At 42.5% G+C, this 22135-nt stretch overlaps 3 protein-coding genes and 1 non-coding gene across 7 annotated transcripts in view; 1 reads left to right on the top strand and 3 right to left on the bottom strand.

The window, feature by feature from the left end:
* Positions 1-240, bottom strand: part of TECPR2 (tectonin beta-propeller repeat containing 2) — a 44131-nt gene extending 43891 nt beyond the window's left edge. Inside the window, exon 1 of the mRNA XM_051622604.1 lies at positions 129-240. The gene's annotated coding sequence lies outside the window, so the exon portion shown is untranslated. The remainder of the gene's footprint in view (positions 1-128) is intronic.
* Positions 178-19074, top strand: CINP (cyclin dependent kinase 2 interacting protein). Of its 4 annotated transcripts, none has more exons than XR_007889805.1 (6): positions 219-302; positions 961-1129; positions 2226-2352; positions 3926-4055; positions 5542-5819; positions 18985-19074. XR_007889805.1 is itself a non-coding variant. In XM_051622607.1 (5 exons), the coding sequence occupies exons 1-5, from the start codon at positions 296-298 to the stop codon at positions 5742-5744; spliced, it is 636 nt and encodes a 211-aa protein (XP_051478567.1). In that variant the 5' UTR covers positions 178-295; the 3' UTR covers positions 5745-5872. The 4 variants fall into 4 exon arrangements, 2 of the variants coding, with proteins under 2 accessions (XP_051478567.1, XP_051478568.1); XR_007889806.1 differs by lacking the exon at positions 18985-19074 and adding an exon at positions 7606-7765; XM_051622607.1 differs by lacking the exon at positions 18985-19074 and having other exon boundaries at positions 178-302; positions 5542-5872.
* Positions 8680-20751, bottom strand: ZNF839 (zinc finger protein 839). The gene is given in 9 exon segments (XM_051622606.1): positions 8680-9093; positions 9095-10047; positions 11850-11988; positions 12768-12908; positions 14613-14765; positions 15134-15226; positions 15984-16235; positions 18460-19389; positions 20117-20751. Coding segments are annotated over 9 exon segments (3273 nt in total). The 5' UTR covers positions 20699-20751; the 3' UTR covers positions 8680-9063.
* A 495-nt stretch (positions 20752-21246) lies between these two features.
* TRNAI-AAU (transfer RNA isoleucine (anticodon AAU)) lies at positions 21247-21320 on the bottom strand. Its single transcript has one exon. It is a non-coding gene; the product is annotated as a tRNA-Ile (tRNA).
* Positions 21321-22135: the final 815 nt, after the last annotated feature.

The following is a 22135-nucleotide window of genomic DNA, read 5'->3' as shown; positions in this document are numbered from 1 at the left end:
CCGCTCCGCCCCAGCGCGCCGGGCGGCCGCGGCAGGCCCCGCGTGCGGCTGCCGCGGAGGGGAGCGAGAGCCGGGGCAGAACCTCGGGCGGGCCCCGCCCGTCTGCGCGGCGGCGCGGCCGCACTCACCTCCTCAGGAGCGCGGGGCGGCCGCGGCTGCCGGCGGGGCGCGGAGAGAGGGCAGCAGCATCGCGGCTGCCAGGCCCCGGGGCGAAGCGGCGGCCCCGGCTGCGGGCGCCGGGCGGCGGGGCCGGGCCTGGGCGGGGCCGGACGTGAGCGCACTTCCGCGGGCCGCCATGGCGGGTGAGTGCGGGGGCCGCGGGGCTCGGGCGCTTCCCCTGGCTCCGGGGGGCGCGGAGGGGCAGCGGGGGGGCCCGGGGCAGCGGGAGCGGCCCGCCCGCCGGCCCGTGGGTGCGGGCGAGGAGGGCGCCCGTGATGGAGCGGGCGGTATCCGCGCCCCGCCGCCTGCGTGGGCCCCGCGTCGGGAAGGGTGGGCTGTGCCCTCCGCGGCGAGGCACCCCCCGGCTTCAGGCGGACCCGGTTTGCTCCCAAACGCTTCAGGCTCCCGCCTAGACATTATTAAGTCGTTCGGACGTTGATGGAGCGAGCTCTGCGGGTGCACGGGTGGTTCCCCCGGTTTCTGACCCCCCGGTGCGTCGCTGCTGGGCTCGCACACCGAAAGGCGGCTGCGGGGTTGGCCGGCGCTGCGGGACCGCTGCCGCCCGGGGTCACATCTCCAGACACGCTTGCACTTCTTTAATAACACGATTTGTTTGCTCGTGGATTGCAACAAGGCTGAGGAATTGGATCTCGTGACCAAAGGTCGTTAGGATGAATTCCGTTTCACTTTAATCGATATCCAGCAGTAAAACAAGGAAGTCACTCACGTAAATAACTGCCAGACAGCACACTGATTTGTTTCTGTGTGCTTTAAATGGCTTGAATTTGTTTTCTCTTACAGCAGAAAGCCCTGCTGATGGCACTCCAAGACGACCTGTTTTATCTGCCAGTGCAAGAAAACTTAGAGATAATGCAGCAGACTGGCATAATTTAATGATGAAATGGGAGAGACTAAATGATAATGGATTTACTACAGCAAACAAAATAGTCAACATGAAGATTAGTGAGCAGTAAGTATGCTAATACATACAAGTAAAGACAGCATAGAACTTGCCTTCATTGAGAAATTAATCTTTCATTCACTAGAAAGTTATTTTTGGAGATGGGGAAGGAACATGGCTAAGCTAGCTCATAGATCAAACTCAGCAGTTGCACTTTTTGGTTATATAAACTATTTACATTTATGTCTCATAAAGATTAAAATAGTAATTATCTTTGCAAAGAGTTAAACTGTTTATTAAACAAAGTTAAGCATAGTGGATATTTAAGATATATAGTATACAAAGTTAGAATCTTATCCTATAGATCTTAGCCCATGTGAATTCCTTTACTCTCTTGCATATTTACACTGAGGCCAATATTACAAATTTCACTGAAGTAAAATTTCAGCAGATTTTAAGAAAGAATTAGTGATTTATATAGGCGAAAAAAACTACAACAGTGATGATTAAAAACAAATTAACAAAACCCACTTTGCTAGAGCTATTGCACTTCATGCTATAAAGACAAACTCTAACTCCAGAGCCCTGAAAGCTGAACAGGCTTTGTCTGACAGGGTTCTGACACGTACAAGCTCAGGAGTTGTTTTTGCTTTAATGGTGCCAGATGTTGCTTTTGCTCTTTAGCAATTGTCTGTCTTAAGTTTACAGCTTCTGTGGGAGTCAGCAGGACAGGATAGATGTCTTCACATCAGCTGCTCTGGGTTCACAGTTGAATGTCTTAGCTTAAACTGTGCGTAAAGGTGAGTTTGGTGAGGCACCTGCTTGTCAGCTGGAGCAGCTGAAGCCTGGACATACCTTGTCCATTAGGAGAGGTTTAATAACTTCCACCACAGGCGCAAGGTCAAGTGGGAAGAGGTGTTAACACCTGCAATGTTTTTTTCAAGCACGTCCTCTAAGGTAGAGTAATTCTATGTTCCTCTGAAGATTATGGTACCAGCCCAAATTACCCACATGGCTAGCTATGTCTCCTACTATTTTTATTTAGGAATTCTCATGAACAGCCTGTGAGAGAGATTTTGGAGGGTCAGACCACATGGATTTTAATACACACAGCTCAAGTAAACCTATATGCAGTTGTTTACTCTGCCTTATGTTTCTATTTTAGCTTTCAAGACAACCAACTGGAGATAGCATGTGATAACAGTGCCACAGGATCTGAAAAGCCAGCTCCAAAATACAATGAAGAACTGGACAATCATTGTGCAGAGCTACTTGAGACCTTAAAGCATATGGTAGTGCTTATTTTTCAATCTTAGACAATGTGAATCAATTCCAAGTGTGTTCAAGTACGACATAAGGAAATGCCCTCAAATACTTGTTATACACAGAAAATTGGGATTTTCATTCATACTTCTTTGGCTTCAATCCTAAATTATTATACATCTAGTGCGCACCATTTATTTGCTTGATGAGTAAATTTGAAAGTTGGATTTGAACGTTGGATTTGAAAGTTGGATCTGCCTTCTGCTTGTAATTCCTTTATGAAGTGATCTGGCAATGAATTGTACCAAAAATGCATTCTAAAACTGCACCTGTTTTCTCTTTCTCCATCCTGAATATTCTCTCTGTTTTGAACAAAACAAACAACAAAGCATAAAGCAGTGCTTTACCTGCCATCATATCCTATCTTTGATCAGACATAATGCAGTTATATTTCTAGTTTGCCTACCTGAATTTTCTCTACAGAAGCTCTCTAGACAGTAGAGTAAGATAATTATTACATAACCCGCCTCTTTTTCTGGGTACCTTGCTATGAATTAATGTCACCTGCCAGCTTGACATGAAGCAAAATTAATATATTTTTTTCCCCTGATGCCGTAATTTAAAATTCTTATTAAAAATAACTTCCATAGTCTTCTGCCAAAGTGGAGGCCCATTAAAAAAATTATAGATCTGTTTTTTAATATATACAGGACACCAGTCCAGTATTTAGAATAATCAGGAAAGGAGCTAGATTTTCCTGAAATTTTGTTCTGTGGGCAGAAGCAGCAGTCATTTGGCTTGTTTTTACCTTGAAGTGGTTTTGTATTCAGACAACCAAGTGTATTGATGCAATTTTTTATTACTTCTGAGTTACAGGAGACTAAGCAGCCCATGTTAGATTGGATACTAAACATAGCTACTGCAGACATTTATTTTTCTTTCCCTAGGAGTCTGAACCAGCTGATGAGTTAATAGATATATCTGTATTTTAGCTTCTTGACTTAAAGATTCTTCCTGCCAGCTGAGTTTTGTTGTAAATATTAGCCCCCATCAGTAATGCACAGCATCAGGTCAACATGAAGGAAGTGGATGGACTGACCTCTTTCAAAGCAAGCTGTTAACTCAGCCTAAATATATTGTTAGTAGTTGCTTGAGCTGCTTTTCTCACCTGCTGCTGATCTTTTGAAATCAAATTTAAGTCACCTTAACATAGTAATGTAAGAAAGCATGTGTTTATAGGGCTTGTGCCATGCTCCTTCATAGGCAGTCTGATGTTTTTCCCCAGTACTAAATTGCTGTGGGAAAACCCCAGAGGGAGATTTAAAAGTGGGAGAAGACTTTAATATATTTCTGCAGGGGGAAACAAAAGAGTTATGTAGAATCAGTAAATCATATCTTAAGTGTTCAAATTCTTATGTTATCTTATATTAAATCTTTATAGAAGTTGTAGCTTTGATTCCTGTCTGGAGTTTAAAAAAAGGGACTTAGAAACATTAAGACTAAATAGCTTCCAGAAATAGTGTGTTTTCAAAAGTTGTTTATAGAAGTGTAATGTTCCTGAGATGTTCCTTAACATGTTTATAACTTGCTTATCGTTTTCAGACAAAAATACAACTGAAAATGGAAAAGCTTACTTCAACTACTAAAGCAATCTGTGACTTGAAAACATTCCACTATGGAGCTGGGAATTGCACAGCACCCTTCTTTCATACATGGCCTACATCCTACTTCTGTAAGTAAAATATTGATTATCTTAGCTAATTGCATTGTGTCATTGATGTAATCTAATTTTGTACCGAAAAATAAACCCTTTAATCTGGATGTCTTTCCTTAGAGAGAGAGAGTCTATCTGTCTCCTTTATAATTGCCTAATCAATAAACACAGGAATGCACCACTTGGCTTAGGGTTACTGCTGATGGTTGCTTGTATGAATTGCCAGGCATTGTCTGACATGCAGCAATTACAGCATAAAACTAGGCTTGTCAGCAGCTTACAGTGTCCAAGCTGCAACCACCACATCCTTTGCTGGGAAAGACATATTTGCAACTTGGTAAGTGTTAAGCTGTAGGCTTAGCTGGCTTGACTTGTTTCTTGACACTGAAATGCAATCCTTAAATGCAAAGGACAAGCTATGTGGCTCAGTTAATTCTCAGGCAGCCAAACTAAAATACCTCTGATCTCAATGTCAGTCAAGATGACTAAAGAAAAATTCAATGTATTAGTCCTCTTAGCATTCACTTGATAGCAAAAGGTACTGCCTCTCAGCTGGTATTACCACAGTTTTAAAAGTGTTTGAATTCAAGAGAAGCCTGATGGCATGTCAACCAGCTGCCTTCTTTGTGAAGTGAAAGTCACACCTTTGTGAAGCCCTGCTTCTTACTGCACTGCCACAAGTTAGTGAGAACCTTATGTATTAGTGCTGCCAGCTTAAAAAGGGGAAGAATGACAAAGACAACTGCTGTTAAAATGCTCATTGTGACTGAATAATTTAGTGATACTCTCTACTCCATGAAAGACCAAATCCTCCTGAAGGCAGTGATAGTTCAGGCTAATTTAGAAACACAGTATCGATCCCTCTTTACAAATAATTTGTGGGGTTTTCTTTGTTTCAGTTTGGGTTTTTTTAGAAAGACAAAAAATTAAAGGTTATTACATAGATATATTTTAGCCCCTCTGCCAGCATTACCAACCTAACTACTGATAATATTAGTTTTTTACATTACACTTTTTGTTCTTTTGTTTTACTATTAGTTTTCACTATTGGTATCACTCATTGGTGATCATGCATTACTGAAGTGCCTGACAAGCATATGAGAACAACCTTTAGATAAATAAAATCAACCATGACTCTAAACTTGGAAGCTTGTATTTTTGTATAGCCTTGCCATATTTTAAAATCAAATTTTAGCTATTTGAAAGAATAGCTATAATTGATAATTTTACAGTGGGTCTTGAGAATCAACACTACTGATTATTCTACAATTAAAAAGGGATACACTTCAAAATCACAAATGCATAAAATATAACCAAAAGCTTAGGGAATAGTTTAGCATTTTATCTGCTAGAGTGCAAATATTATTAATGCTGTAAAAAGAAGGAGAATAGCTTATGTAAGGTAGGGTTTTTTTAATTATCAACATATTAGAAGAATAATTTAACTTTTAGAGAATTGCTGAAATGTTCAGGTCAGTGTGCTTGGATTTTCAATCCCTTTCAGATGAGGTTTCTCTGAAGCTCTCTGAAATGTACAAGAAGGAACTACAACTCAAGCAAACAATTGTACAAGAAATTGCTCATTCTGCTGATCAGGATCTGATGATGGTCTATTTATCATCATGGTTATACCAGCCATACATTGAGAACAGCAGCAAACTACTGCTGGAAGCCATGCTGCTGGAAACAGGACATAGACAGTGTTAGAATTTCAAATGTTACATGACTTACTTATAATGATGCTTCAGTGAAACTGAAATGGCAAATTGCAAGGCTTACCAAGTAAGTGGAATTTTTGTAAAACTTATTAAAAATATTTTTCTCTGTTTTTATTATTTTGTCTGAGCTGATACTCCTTTTTCTACATGGGACAATCTGGTTTTGGTTGCTTTATCCTGTTTTAAGTGCAATAGAGGGACTACAGATAGGAGGCTAAGTCCCCTATGATCAGAAAGAGGTAAGCACTGCTGGGTGGTCTTGGAGGATTCAGTGCACATAGACACCTACAGCAAGGAATGCAACTACTCTCCAAGTCTTGACAGTCTAAAATACCTACATTGTCCCTTTCACTTAGTAGTTCTGCACTTCTTGATCTTTCGTGGGGTTTTCTTTGCATGATTTAACAGGGCTAGTGCATTTGTGCTTACTTTACAAATGGGGAAGGGGAAAGGAAAGCACAAAAGGCAGGATCAGAAGACTCCACATAGTTTGGAATGTAGTTCCAAGTGAATTCTGGTTTGGTTTCATTGTGGAGTGGGTAGGTACATCACCCCTGAAGAGTGAGCCAAGCCAGAACTAGCACACTGGCAAAGTTTAATACAACTCATTAGATTAAGAGGTCTCTCTCATGCATTGTAACTTTTTTCTTTTAGAGATGTTTGCTGAAAGCACTTGTTGAATGGAAGCAAGACCTGCCTTAGTCATGTCCTTATCCTATGTTGTTTGCTTCTTAATGTTGGGCTTAGTGATTTTTTCCTTGGATTACTTTTTCTGTAGTCAAGTGAGTCTGGCTTAAAGGTGTGCCCCCTCTGTATCTTTGGTTAGCAGTTCACATGGCAAGAATAGGTGGCTCAAATTCTTGCTTGTTTTTTTTTCATTATGCTTTCTTGGAAAAGAGAGTAGAGAGTATGTTCAGGAGAAGCAGTTAATGCAAGAGCTAAATGCTGAAGTGGAATTCAATACCATCTTCCTTCACTCCTAAAGGTGAAAGAATAGCATACTGTTAATGTCAGACCTGGGTTGTGTTGAGAATGTGTAGTCTGTTTAGGCCTTCTGCTTACTTCATTATGATTAATAATCCAAATTCCTCTCACTTACTCATTGCCTGTATGACTTGCTCCTGTGTAAATTGTTGATTTAAATCTCCTGTTTCACAGAATTATGTAGTGTTGGTAAGTGCTGTTGACTCGTCATTGTGCCTTGACAGATGTTTACCCTTGATTCTCCATGAAACAGCTATTTTAAGTAAAAGACAGTGACACAAAATGCACATGGAGATGAAATGACCAAAATTGGCTGTGATTTTACACGAGAAAAATCTAATTAAAACAGTGAGAGATTCTGTAGTAGATTTCTGGTAGGAGAAGTAAGGTCATTTAATTAGTCCCAAGCTGAAACCCCGTAAGCTTGGAAAGGGAAATACACAAGGAAGACAGACATGAGTAGGAAATGTTCAACAAGAAGGCTGTTTCTGACAGCTTAATAGCGTTCTATTCTTACCTGAAATTTCTAGCATTTGAAAAGAAATTCTGCTATAGCTCAAGAAGAATACGAAGTTATGAATAGCTTTGGTGGGTTTCACTATTTTGGTGTGCCAGTGTTCCACCTAGTTTAACAGCCACCTTAATTTATCCAAGTAGGGTCAGATCCTTGTCACTGTGGAAACACCTTCATGTGTGAAAAATATTTTCCAAGGAGCAAAGGTTGGCTCACTTATAGAATTGTTCTTTTAAGATAAGACTAGGTGTGTTGTGTTTCCCAGCATGTGCAAATCAATAGGGAAGGCAGAATTGAAGCAGATTTTAATTTTTTGTGCAGGTGGAAGTTGTGGTTTGTTTTTGTTTCTTAGAGGAAATGAACTCTCCAGGAAGGAGTCTTCATATTTACAGATCCTCTTGATCATGGACTGCTGCTACCAGACACAGGAACATTACTGCAGAATCACAGCAGAGATTTTTTGCCATTGTAGGTCCAAGCAGTTGATTGTTATATTTGAAGTCCTCGGTTGTAGTTACTAGACAATCAGTACCAAAGAATGCAATAAAGAATTGCTCACTGCCATAAAAACTTCGAAAGACCAGCAGAGCCTTGCTTTGTACCCTATCTTTATAAGGTAGACCTGTATCCTCAGTAGCCTCCTGTATTTAGCAATGAGGTGACACACTTCTAAAAAGTATGTCACCAGTTTTCAGTGACGTCTACAATAGCTCATGAACAAAATAAAGGTACTGGTTGTTTAAGGCTGTTCTTTTTCACCTGCAAAGCTTCTTGAAAGAACAGTGCCTTGGACTAGAAGCTGCTAGGAGGACTCCACAAAAAATATTATCATCCTAGCAACATACTGAAAGGTGAGATAAAAATACAAGATAGCAGTAAGTGGTTTGGTAAGTTTTCTGTCTGCATAGAGAAGCAGGGATTATAGTCAAGGATACCTTTCTGTTGAAATTAAATAGTACAGGGCAGTCTGGAGTTACTAGGAAGGTCAAAGCTTAGAATTGATAAAGGCTGCATCATCTAAAAGAAAAAAGTACAAGTCTAACAAAAATACCACAGACTAAAGTAAAAGAAGAATCTGGTATCTCATTAAGGAAAAATCAGATCACTACTTACACATGTTCCCATTTCTCTCTAGGTAACAGCAATTTCTAATGGTGTGGCTGAGCATTAGACAAGCATACTTACATACATTTCCTACAGTTCAGTGCAAATCGGATCTTGTTTGAAGCTATTTTTTAAGTAAGGACCAGCTAGGTTGTCACATTGTTCCCAGGATGCACGAGTGTGGGTTACATTTAAAACTGCCAGTTTTTCCAGGAAGATTTGTGGACATCAAGTCTAGATGCTAATGAATATTCAAAGCTTGCTTAAAAAAAGGGTAACAAAGTGTATTGTAATCTCGATGGCACAGAAAATGCATATTTTTAATATCATTTTTATTTTACCCATATACAGTTTGCCAGTACACAGGACATCGCTGCTGAACAGCAGCAGTACAAGTTACCGCATTTTTAGATGGCTAGAGAGAAAAGGAATTATGTAACAAAAGGGAATAGTGCAACAGTTTCAGGGTTGACAGATTTCCACTTTCCACCCACCCCCAACATACAAAGCAAATAGAATGACGTTAATTCTAGAATTTTTGGTTGCAATGCTGCTAGATTCATATAAACATAAGTTATAAAAAGTACAGGGCATAGAAACAGTTTACAAATAAGTTAAATTTCAATTATTTCAGTATTCACATTAGAAAAATACACATTTTATAGAGACAGTCTTTTCCAGAAGAAAGCAGATACAGCTTTCTAATTTATGGCTCCAATTCACTTTGCGAGAGCAAAAATATCTTCACTTTGGCCATCTGCTTCCATTGCCAGTAGTGCTTCCACAGTTTCCAAAGGTATCCCCTCCGGTGTGCGAATGTGCATTGTAGTACCATTGGAATCAGTGACAATAACAATGCCCTCTGCCTGAGACAAAACAGCAGTATCTGGATGAGACAGGATAAGCCCATCTGAAGTCTGGATAAAAATCTGTTCATGTCCCTGAGACAAAAAATCATGGCTCTCATCAGTAATCTCAAAGGCTACAGTTTCATCTACAGTAACTGTATTCTCCAGCTCTTGTTCCTCTGTCCCACAAGAAAATTCGTTCATGTTTTTAAAAGAGTTCTCACAGTTCACATGAGCAGCCAGGGAGGCTTCCTGGACAGGGTTCTGCTGCGGATCAGTCTGAGCACTGTGTGGGTAGTTCATTGGCACAACGTTTGTTGAAAACACTTTTTCAAGTTCCTGTATCTCGTCAGTCATATCAGCATTATGAAGTTGTTCAGAATGTTCTCTGATTGCAAAATTATGGTTTTCATCTTGTAGTTTCTGGTATTTTTTATCTTGACCATTTTCTTCCCTCGTGAGTAAGTCAGTGCTCTGACTGCCCACTGCACTCTGTGAGCTGCAGAGTTGAGGAGCTGACAGTCCACCTGCTGTATTCTCAGTCACAAAGTGTGCTTGAACTAATTCAGGGCAGCCACCTGCTTCAGCAGGCACTACAACTTCAGCATGTAGCAGAGATGCCTCACCTGCCATTTCTGGTCCCTGTACATTCACAGGTTGGGAATACTCTATCCTCATTTTCACAGTCTGAGAGAAGGTACCTGAATTTTCAGCATCAATTTTAACTCCTGAATTAGCAAGTGAATGATGTTCCTCTGCTGTGGGTAACATACTGCCAGTTGTGCAGCAAGTGATATGCCTGTCTTCTGAAAGCAGAATTTCTCCATTTAATGGATTAAAACCTGAAAAGATGAAAGAAATAATTTTGTTGGGCAACCTAATATCACACATCCAAAAAATGACTCAGCAATCATTTTGGAGGAAATGCTAGACTATTTCCCTGCCTTCTTCCTCCAGATGAGCAAACCTGAAGCACCCTGCAAGAGTTTCACAGCCCTTTCCAATGAGAAAGCCGATATAAAAACACTTAAGGAATTTTTGGATAGTTAAATATTACTGGATATTTCCATACCAAGGGACCTTATATTACAAGAAAAATTTTTCTCTTAATCCTGAAAACAACGTGGGCTGAGAGTCAAATTCAGGTTTTTGCATCTGGCATATGGCCAGTAACACAGAAAGATAAAGAATATACTAGGCACAAAGTTGTTGTCAGCTGCTTATCCCTGTTACTCCCCATAGGAAATTGATAAAAACATTTAAACTTGACAAAATTTCTGTTGATAATATCTAAGCTCATCCTGGCCTCAGACATGTCATCAATTTACTACATATATGAGCTGTGGTAACAGCTCCAGGAGCACTTTCAATCCTGTGATGGATAAGGTAAAAAAAACAACACACACTAGAAATTTAGTGTGTTTTACCAGTTATTTGACCTGGACCAAGAGCCAAGTCACAAACCCAGGAGGCAGCTGAACAGTAACTACTAAGCTGCAGTAGCATGAGCTGTCAGTTTTTATTACTGAAGATCAACAGAAAAGGAGGTGGGTTGCTTGGTTGTTTTTTTGTGTTGCAGAAGATACCACTGCACAACACAGGAGGCCTAATGCTGCAGAAGGGATCATTTCTAACTTCTGGTACTGCAGACTAGCAAAAGCCTTTCCAGCAGGAGCAAGGGAAATGAAATTTTAAAACCTCATAGCCTGAAATAAAACTGTAATTCAACAAGCAGTAAGCACGGGCATGCAGAGAGCCTTTCAGAGAAAGAAAAATAAGGGGGGAAACAAAAACACAACCACCAACAGAAAGACATGCCAAGGTTAAAAAAAAAAAAAGCAGCTGACAGCAACAACAAGATATTTACAAGGCAGGAGGATGGTACCAATATGCACATCATACTAGAGATGAGTAAGGGCTGGAATCTTTCACAACGGTGATCCTAAAGCCTCTGGATTACTGCAACACTTTCCCATGAAAAAACAGTGGAATTTTGGGATATTACCGGTGGGGACTCATCTCAACTTTCCTTTCTAATCTACTGTTACCCTGCCAATCTGAGACACAGAGAGAATAAAGACAAAGAAGGGACAAGAAGAAAGGCAGCCACCCAGACTGTGGTGCAAAATGGTGCCTCAAATCCAATCTCCAGGTCCTGCATCTCCTCTGGGATACAGGATACCTGCATCTGCTCTCTCCCTCCCCCAGAATCCACAAAGCTCTGATGATTCTGCTCGTGCAGCCTGCTGGAGCAAAGAGGAAGGACATGCACACTGCTTCCTCTTCCTCTGCTCTCCCACTGCTGACACAAAGGTCGTGGACAATCTCCACTACAAGGGATAGGACAGACAGAAAGCATTCAGGAAGCACACAGGAGAGGACACTACTATGCTCATAGTACTGCAGTAGTATCAGTATCTGGACTATCATGCTTTTCAGAATTGAGCTACTGCTGTGGTCTGCATCATCCAGAACTTTTTTCCCCCCCATGAGGCCTTTCCAGTTAAACTGCTGCTTCTGAAGGACATGGGAAGCAAGTGAACAAATGAATCCTTAAGGCAAAAAGCACAGTAGCTTGAAGAACAAAGAGATTTGTTCAGCTCCTCAGCAAACACAACAGAATTGGAAAATCTGAAGAAGTTACCATCTTTTTCAAACAGTGTACACAAATTCCCACTCTTTTCTTTCACTTCATCTTGACTGGCATAAGCATTATTCACATTCTCCATTATGTCTTCTAACTTGGTCCTCTTGGCTGATGGCAACAGATCCTCCCCTGAGCTCTGTCAATACAAGAGATAATTAACTGGCTGTCACCATAGCAGTTGACAATATTGGAAAAGATCACAAACTAACTGGGGGCACTTCATGGCAGTGAACTGATACTCCCCTTGAAAACAGGATTTTACCCTAAAGGTTTCCTAAAAGGTAAAGATTTAAACACACTCTGCCAAAATGCTACTAATTACTTTTGATATTCAGTTGAAACAATCTGCCTTTACTTCAACAACAAAGCTTCTCTCTGAGCCTTTGTGATTAGCTGTATGGCATAAAACACTTTCAAGAATAGTGTCTCCTGCTACAGCTGTAAACAGTCTGTATCTGCTGAACTGACTTGTTAGAAAGACAGGAACTGTTTTCATGCACCTCTACCTACCACCAGTGAGCAAAGCAACCACTTCTCTAACATCTGAGCCTGCTGTAGAGCAGGAGGCATTTACTCCAACACAAGTTAGAAGAATCTGGGGATCATTCTCACTGTGGGGTCCCCACCTACTAGCACCTCAGCAAAATTCTTCCTTCCCCATTTCATGACATTACCTGTAAACCTTTGAGATTCTGTCCTGAATGGTGCCAAGTGTCTTCCCAAAGTACACCTTTAGTGTGCTAGTTCATTTGCTCTGCTATGCCACCAGAGTGTTTCCAGACTCCGAACACCATGAAAGCCTTACTTTACCACAAGTCAGATAACAGTAGTACGATTTTGTAAGTTCTAAGTATATGTTAACAAGTTTTAGTTTGTCTTAGTTTCATTTTTAACTTTCACAAAGGTATTCCGTACCTCAGCTAACCGTTTCTGTCCCAGTATCTCCACAGGCACTTGCTCACTAACCATTTTAATTACACACTGTGAACAAGACTCTACACCTCTTGTCTTTCGTTCTCCAGCAAGTATTTCTGTAATTCCTAGTGATTCAGCAACCTTTAAAAACAGTTGTAGGGAAAAAAAAGTAGAAGTTAGCCTCTCCAGTCTGAATACATGAATGTTGAAATACTGATGTGTTTTCTTAAAACTGAATTAACACTACACTGGGTCTAGCCTGACAATCAGTCATCATGGCTCAATGGATAAAGACTCCCATGTTTTCTACTAGACTCCATCTTCACAGAACATGACCTTCACTTGGAGGTGAATATTCACAGGCAAACTCAAAAGAATTAGGAGTACAATGGTTATATATAGAATCTAGAGACAGTTACCAAAAACAGAGTTTAATAAAAAACACTGTTGAGGTGCTTGATTATTTAAAAAACATTTAAGTCTTCCTAAGAGTATCACTTAACTATTAAGTATTTCCTGCCCTGCCCCCATTCCATCCCTGTGCTTCATCTTTCTGTAGGTGTGCTACTATACAACTTTTCCAGGCTGGGTTGTTTGGTTTTGGTTTGGGTGGGGTTTTTGTTGTTGTTTGGGGTTGTTAGTTGGTTGGTTGTTTTTTGTAGGATTGTTTGTTTGTAGAGGGGTTTTTTGTTGTTTTTTTAAGAGTGTAATTCCATATTAAGAAGGCATGTTAATACTGAAGGGAAGTAAGTAAGAGGTTCCATCTTGGGACTGCCAGTTTTAATAGCATCCCTTTACTTGGTGCAACTTAATTTCTCCAAAGGAAAACATCAGTGTTAAGTACAAAATAGTCAAATGAACACGCAGGAATTCTAGAAAGTTTTTTTAGACAGTGGATGTCATGATTTATTCTGAAAAATAAGTATTAACCACTGCTAACAGTCCATACAGGACTTGATTTTTTAAACCAGGATTATTATAAGAACTAAAATCTTATCTCCACCATCCCTGCTCCAAGTCTTCCAGTATGCTCCCCTCTCACAGTAGTTGCAAGCTCAGTGCTGGTGTACCTCAATGAGCACAATATTTAGAAAATCTGTTGCAGGTAGTATAGAAAATAGTGGCTTTGCTACTGGAAACAGATAAGGGAAAAACAAAAATATGTTTGGTATGAAGAGTTATTTAATTCTAACCAAGGGGAACACAGATTGATACAGATCCATAATGATAAACAGATCCACATTAAAAAAAACCCACACAACAAAACCCAACCAGAACAGCAAACCTATATTGTCTTTCTAGATACTGCTGCATGAATAAGGAAACTGAAGAGTCACTGATATATTAATTTGCAGTTTTATTAATGCATTCACCACTTCTCGTATTTACTAGCAGGACTCTGAACTGCATAGATGCTTTCAGTTTATCCTCCTTTTGAAATCACTTATCCCTTTAAAATCAAGGCCACTCATTGTAAATACAGCTCCCTCCTGCCTAAAAAAAACCCATCAAGATGTACTTTTATTGGGAGTTATTGCTAAATACACCCTGCAGGAACATGCAACTTCACACTACCCTACATATTCAAGGCACTTAGTGTTGTTAGAATTTTATTTATTTTTATATTTCTAATTGTATCTACTGCCATTTTATTATGGATTTTTTTTCTTTTCAGTTATTGGACTTCTTATAATAACATGTATTTTTGCTCATCAAAAAACGTTTTCTTCAAATAACTTTAGCAGGATGACAAAGCTTATCAGAGAAAAATAAAAATGCAGAGCATCTAAAATAAATAAAATTAAACAAAAAAAAGTCACAATTCCAAATAGATTGCTTTATTACCTTAGCATCTTTTATTTCAACAGGCTGCTGGCAACTGAGCAAATCAGAGTTACTGAGGTGATCATAAGCCATTTTCTTTACCAAATTATGCAAGTCTTCAAATTCTCTATACACATCTGGAAAGTAAGCTTTGGCTGGATACCCTTTTTCAACCTAAAAATAAGAGGGGGAAAAAAAAAGGGTTTGTTTTCCCCTCCCTACATTTGAAAGAAGATCAAATTAAAATCTGTCCATTTGTTGTTTTGGGTTTTTTTTTCAACATTTTATAATAGAAACCTTAAAGTCAGAAGATAATGGAATATTCAAAAATGCCACTGAACCAGGCAGCAAAAAATCAAGACTTTCAATCAAGGGACCCACCAGAGTTTTGCCTGGGTAAGACTGAAGTGACGTGCAGAACATCTACAGTCTACACAGTTCTGACTTAGGAAATTCAGATATATCTCTAAAAGAATCTTCTTCTGTATATTAATGGAAGTCTACCTAAAATAATTTAACATTTTTACATAAACAAAACTCACCTTCATCAACAGAAATTCATATACTGTAACAAGCTTTGTAAGACGTGGGAGAGCCAGCTCCATTAAGTCTTCATTATCGCATTGTTGTATTAGCTGTCAAAAGGCAAAATGAGTTTATTAGAACAAAGCAGCCTACAGAGGTTATACATCCCACGTTCAGAACATAAAATATCATTAATTTTTTGAAAGAGACATTATATGTTTAAGCAGCTTTGAGAATGGAGGCAAACATAACTCCAAAAGAGGACAGACATTAGAAAACCTCCAAACAGTTACTACCCGTATACAGACAAAACTCATTCCCACAAATGTTACCAACTCATAGAAAGAAGAGCAACATCAGTGGATTTAGTAGCCCAAAAGGATTTTCCACAACACACACAAAACAAAAAAAAAACAACTCTGTTAGTTGCAAGGATGTTAATCCCCATTCTATCCTCCCTCAAGAGGTTCTTTTAGGTTTTGTTGTGTTTTTTTTTCTTTCACGTTGCCCAGCTTCAGTTGGGTTTATTTCTTTTTACTGTGTTGGAGGAAATACAGAATAGAAGCTAGTAACTTTCCTTCTCCAGAAAAAGGATAGCAAGAGGATATCTACATGTCAAAAGCCCCTTTCCAGACTGAGTTCCCGTTTTCCCAATGTTCTGCTGGAAGTATTTTTTTCCTTAAAGACAACCTAATGTTTTCTTCTTAGAAGACATCTTAGGCTTTCATCTTGTCAGTACGTAAGGATGTAAAAAAAAATTAAAAATCAGTATTTTTGAAAATGTTTTCTTGAAATTAAGTGATTAAAAAAAAAAAAGAGGGGTGTGGGGGAAGATACTTGTGAAGTAATTGCAGAAGAGAACCATACCTCTTTTAACCTAGCTTTTCTTCTGAATACATTGTGTTCTGCTGACACACTACTAAGTGACTTTGAAGGGGACTGACCAGGTCTGTTAAGCCTTCCAGAACACCTAGATCTTGCACCTCTCCTTGGTCGACCACGTCTCTTTGGTCGTCTGGCTTTTCCAGATGCTTTTGGTGTTACGGGTCCCCGGTGTCCTGAACTGCTTTCATTTTGTTGTTCTGCCAACAAGTGTCTGCTTCCTGCAGACTTACAAGCCTTAATTAAAAGAAAGGGAAAAGTATTTATTCATCATTTTAGTGTTTTGAAGAAGCCAATTTTATATTTTCTTCATCTATGCAAATGATAACTAGGATATTAAATAAATGCAAAGCTGGATACAAGCACAACTGCAAAGAAAGTTGTGGAATAAATCCAACACGTTAGTATGACTGCTACTTCTGCAGCACATACCTGCCATTATTTTCAAAGTTAGCATTTTTTATCCACAAAATGTCATACAAAACACAGAGATTAAGAGAAGATAATTAAAGAGCTGCTTTATGTCAGTTAAATATGCTTAATATTTTTTGAAGTAAAATACATCCTCTTCAAAAAAAGAGGTTGTAGACATAGATCTTAATTAGCAGTAAAAAACACCCAGAGGAAAATGTTGTAACTATATCAAAGCATGAAGTCTTTATAGGAAAGGCAAAAACTCCAAACAGCCATCAACAGGGATGAGTCTGCTAACTAAAAATCAAAATATATTGCCCAGTTTCCACATTTAAAAATCATTAGTTTTGCGCAAGAACACAGCTAAGAAGCAGCTTCTAAGATCGCATGGCAAACTCCAAGTACGTTTTTCTATTTTTAAACTAGCTTTATGATTTCAGTGCAAGCCAGGGGTTTTTTTGGTGATCAAAGCAGTGATTTCTTACTGAACATGTCTTCCCTTCCAAGCTAGAATTTGTAAGAATGTCCCAGTAATTTCTGAGATGAGTTTACAATAATCCTGAGGTGTATCAGGCTTCTTTTCATAATCAGCACATTTTCATCTCAATGTTCAGTACCTCCCCCTACTCTAGTGATCAAGAAAGCTCTAAAAATGGCAAATTTATGTCAGTTCTATCCAGGGATTAAATTAGTAAATTAATTCTAAATAAAATTGAACACGGGGATTTTGATTGCCTTCCTGTCTGTATCAATGCACCAGTTTTAATAATCCTTCTTTCTGGAAAGTATTTACCTGACCCAAACCTGTAATAAATCAATCAGTTAAAGTGCAGATTTGTAGAATCCGTGTTTGCTCCTTAAAAGTAGCAGGTACAACAGCAATCTAGCAGTCAGCAGTTGTATTCTACGAGAGACTGAAATTTTTCTAAATTCCAACCATCCTGGGTAAAATAAATGCTGCACAGAGTAGTAACAACTGTAATACAGAGAGCAGACTTCAGGATTCTGCAATTCTCTTTTTCCAAAGATGATAGAAGAGTGTAGAGGATGGATGGGGTTTGTTTGCTGCATTGCCATCTCAAGCTGTAACTTTTCACATTTCTGAGAACAACCTCACATTTATAAATCAAATTAATAAATGTGACACTGCTACATCTGAGTGTATTTTTTTCCCTAGACAGCAGCTGTATGAGCTCTTGCTGGAAAATGTTAGTAATTTTAATATTAAAAGAGAAACTTTTAATTTTACATGACCAGCACAAAGCATCACAGAAAAAAAATTAGCAGCTGAAGTAGCTTTCAACCCAGAGACTGGGGTTTCAGCAAAGTGGTTAGTTGGCAGGGATGGCTAGGCCACATTTTCAAAGCCTGCTCTTGGAGAAGATGCAGTCCACTGCTGGATGCCAAAGAAGTGTCACCAGAGAAAAAGTATCTATTTCGTAGCAGAAATTGATAGAGCAAATTATGTCTTGCTGTCTATCATGCTGAAGGCTGTAACTTCAAGTCTCAGCTTGACAGGGTGCTGAGCCACCTCATACAAACTATAGCAGTACCCAGAAAGGTTGGACCAGATGATCCTTGAGGTCCCTTTCAACCTGGCATTCTATGATTCTATGAACTGAACAACCTATTATTCTTATCCAAATGCAGAGAATGTTACTTGTGCACACAAGGTTTTTTCAAGCCAAAAACTGCACATCTGAAAATCAGTAACAAATGAACACTCAGTTAACATTTTATGTGCCTGTGTGAGAATACTATTCCTGAAACATTGCAAGAGACAATAATTTGATTTTTAAATCCTTCAATAGGAATTTTTTTTTTAATTTAGTGTATCAGTGGATATTTCTGAGCAGTACAAGACCTGCATTTTAATAATGACATGCCCTACTGAACTGCCATGTGTTTAAATTCCTATCCTCAGGGTTTTCAACAATATTTATACTGCTGTAAACAGGAACTCAGATGAGTGAGTAAAGTGTGCAGCTACAAAGCTGCCATTCTACTTTCCACAGAACTAACAGCTTTTCTTAGTAAAACACTTTACCTTTTCTCCAGCTTTCAAATCAATAGCTTCTTCCAGACTGGTAGCTAGTGCATTTTCATTATTTAAAGTGACAGCAGTTGAATCCAAGTGTGCTGGACTCACTGTTTCCTCTCTCATTCCACATGCATTGTCCACAAATATACTTCCATTGAGCTTATTTAAAGGTATTTTTTGAGGTGAAGACTCCAGCTGTCCGTGGCTTGGGTTAAGTTTGTAATGTCTTGCTAATCCTCCTTTTCCTATATAGGATTTTTCACAAGTCTGACATTTAAACATTTTGGGTTTCAGATTATAATTTGAAGAACTGAATAAAGCATCCTTTCCCTTCACCTTTCCTTCTTCATCATCTTCTATACTCAACTCAGAGTAGTCATCAGAATCAGACTGATGACCATCAGCCAAATCCTCCATTTTAATGAATTTATAATCTTTAGCTTTGTATTTTGGGGGTCGTGAAATCCGTCCAGAACGAGTTTTCACTTTCAAGGATTTTTTTAACTTGTCATCTTTTTGTTTTTTCTCAAGGCATGGTACCAGAGTATTTGCTGAACTGGCTGCAACCACGGTACTTGCAGACCTCGTAGCCAACACTGTGGCACGTGTAGCTTTCTGTCCATTTAGCATCTTAGATGTGGGAGTCTTTTTCACAGACACTGATCCATGAGACGGTAAAGGTCTCTGCATCAGGAACTGAACTGGAGACTCAGAAGAACTATGCAGGAGTAGCTGCTGCTGCTGCTCAGTTCCTGTAACAGGCTGTATCCTAATTATCTGGGGATTAATAATGCCAACTCCTGGTATGCTAGAACTTCTACCAACCGACTGACTCAGCGTTACAGTTTTGGACTGGATGGGTGCCAATGATGGCATTGGCCTTTCAGCTTCCTTCATCTGTCCTGGCTGAACTTGGACACAAATGGCTTCCAGCTGCTTTTGTGGAAAAAAGGAAGAGTTGAGATTACACAAGTACAGTATTTATACATAAAGACAATACTTGTTGAGATGACACACACATGCCCTTAAAGCAAAGCATTAAGAAAACAATGCACATCATTACTTTTCCAGTTTAACGCATCAAAGCATGGATTTCACATCAAAGCACAGATTCCCTTCCTTCAAGCTATGGGTGTTCCTGCACATACACTGCTGTTCAACTGAAGCATGTACAGTTTGCTCTTCGGCCATGTCACAGCTTTGTTTCCTGCCAGCAGGCCTGCTGGGGAACACTGGAGTCCATGCCCTCACCTAGGCAGGTTTGTAACCTTCAGTAAACCAAAGGCAGGAGAACTACACCCTGCTGAATGACATTGGCCAAATCCACATCCAGGACATCCTACAAGAAGTGCTCAGCTGAAAAAAAAAAAACAAAAAACCGTGGTGTCGATGATTAAGATGAGGTCTGCGTTACTGTTCATCTCCTTCACGCTCCCTCCTTCCTATTCACGTTTCCGCCTCAGCTCGAGCCAATCACCTGACAACCCCTGCACCCCAAAACGCGGCTGGGGCTGCACCCAAGGGCCGCTATGACTGAGGAGGAAGGCAGCAAAATAAATGAAAAAAAAAATAAAATAAAAAAACACTGCCGCCCTCCTCCCCCGGCAGCCGCACTTCACGGCGGCCGGGGCCGCAGGCTCCCTCCCCCCGCCCAGCCGGTTACCTGCTGCGGGAGGAGCCGGGCGGCCGCCGCGGCTCTGCCCTGCCGCAGGGCCACCCGCTGGGCCACGCTCTGCAGCTGCTGGGCCGCGCTCTGCACGATGCTGCCCAGCGGCGGCCCCGGGCAGGGCTCCGGGGGGGCGGCGGCTGCCGGCGGCGGCTTCTGCTGCTCCCGGGCCTTGCTGACTCGCTCGATGACCCGCTGCAGCTCGGCGGGGGCCAGCGGCGTGGCGCCCTGCCCAGGCGGCGGGGGCGGCCCCGGGCTCTGGGCGGCGGCCAGGAGCTGCTCCAGCAGCCGCCGCTGCTCCTCGGCGCCCAGCCCCGCGCCCTGCACCAGCCTCCCGTCCGCCTGCAGGTAGAGGACGGGGCCGCTCCCCGCCGCGCCGCCTTCCAGGCCGGCCAAGCGCTGCACCAGCTCCTCCGTCACCGCCAGCAGCTGCGGGCCCCCCGCGGCAGGCGGCGGGGCGGCGGGCCCCGCCACGCTGAGGGCAGCCCCGCCAGCGGCCGCGGCCCCTCCGGGGGGCTCGTCTTCGGCGGGAGGAGGGGGCGGCGGCGCCTCGGTGCCCCCCTCCTCAGGAGCCGCCATCTTGGCAGGCGTCAGCGGGCGGGACCCGCATCGCCCCCCCGGGCGGCCGCGGCGGCGCGGGGCGCGGCGCGGGGCACCTGCGGCACGCGGGCCAATGGCGCCCCCGGCAGCCGCCGCCGCGCCCCTGGGGCGGGGCCGCCCCGCACCGACGGCAGCCGCGCGGGGGCAAAAGGCTCCGGAGGGGGGCACCGGCTGTGGGGCGTTCACGCGTGTTGGGTTCCCCCCCACTTAAGCGTCTCTTGGGACGGCGCGCTCCGCCACGCGTCACTGCCTCGGGGGGGTTCCCACGGCCGCCAGAAGTGCCACCCGCAGCGTGTCCCACGCGCGGAGCTGCGACGGGAGAAAAAGCACCAGCGGACAAGGAGGGTCACGCTGCGGGCCGGCCGGCCGCGGCAGGAATCGTGTCCGCGTTGTGCCGGGGAGGGCTCCCTCAGCCGCGGAAGCTCGATGAGGCTGCAGCCGCGTGGGGCGCGCCCCGGGGGTCTCCGTGCAGCACCGGTGGGGCGGGAACGGCTGGGAAGAACCGGAGAAGGAAAAAGTTTTTCTTCTGGCCCGTACGGGGATCGAACCCGCGACCTTGGCGTTATTAGCACCACGCTCTAACCAACTGAGCTAACCGGCCAGTGATAGTGCAGTTTTTCCCCGAATGACTAATCAGGCTGATCCTGCCCCCCCGCAGTGTCCGAGAGGCGTGACCGGCGCCGCGGGACACGCTGGCTCCCTGGCAGTGCTAGGCCGGACCGCACAGGCGGCAGCACTGGGATCAGCTCCACCAGAAAGTCTTCGGCCTCGCCTGTGGGATGCCGCGCCTGGGAGGTAACACACAGGACACATTCACAGGGCGGCTTCCCCTCCCCGATATGATGCCAGTTTCGTTCAATAAAACAAAATATTTATTTGGAGCATTTATTCTAAAACGTGTCCTATTCTGGCTGTTTAACGCACTGTTGGGATCTTAAGTTTGCATGGACAAATTATTCACCGTTTCCTAGTATTTTGTTTTTTACTACATAGACCGCCATTTAAAAGATCAACTTTTCCTCTCAGCTTTCAGGCCGATGTTAAAATACACCGTGTCCGTTTAGCAAAAGGCAAACTTCATCAAGGGTAAGGGGGGGGGGGGGCCGCCATCCGGACCTTGGTCCCTCCGTTTACTCCTCGAGCGAGCTGGGCACTGGCGACACGCACCGCACCGCACCAGCCACGCCTGCGGTGCCACAGCGGGACCGCGAGGGACCAGGAGATCACCGGAGATCCCTTGAGCTCGCCGGGCTGCGAGAGACGGAACGCCTGCAGCGACGGCCTGCGCACAAGTGACACCAGTGACACCAGCAGCCAGAGCCACTGGCGCCGCCGCCGGCTTAATGGCGCCCTCGCTGGTTTCGACCCAACCCCACCGGCTCCGGGCAGACAGGCCCGCGGGGCAGCACCGCCCCG

Source organism: Apus apus, chromosome 5 (genome assembly GCF_020740795.1).
Source record: "Apus apus isolate bApuApu2 chromosome 5, bApuApu2.pri.cur, whole genome shotgun sequence".
NCBI classification, from domain to species: domain Eukaryota; kingdom Metazoa; phylum Chordata; class Aves; order Apodiformes; family Apodidae; genus Apus; species Apus apus.
This window is presented reverse-complemented; position numbering and strand designations above follow the sequence as displayed.

What these genes read in the sequence shown, in the direction of transcription:
- CINP (XM_051622607.1), top strand. An exon ending in AACATGAAGATTAGTGAGCA is followed by an intron (nt 1,130 to 2,225) that starts GTAAGTATGCTA and finishes TTTCTATTTTAG; the next exon opens with CTTTCAAGACAACCAACTGG. An exon ending in TTGAGACCTTAAAGCATATG is followed by an intron (nt 2,353 to 3,925) that starts GTAGTGCTTATT and finishes TATCGTTTTCAG; the next exon opens with ACAAAAATACAACTGAAAAT.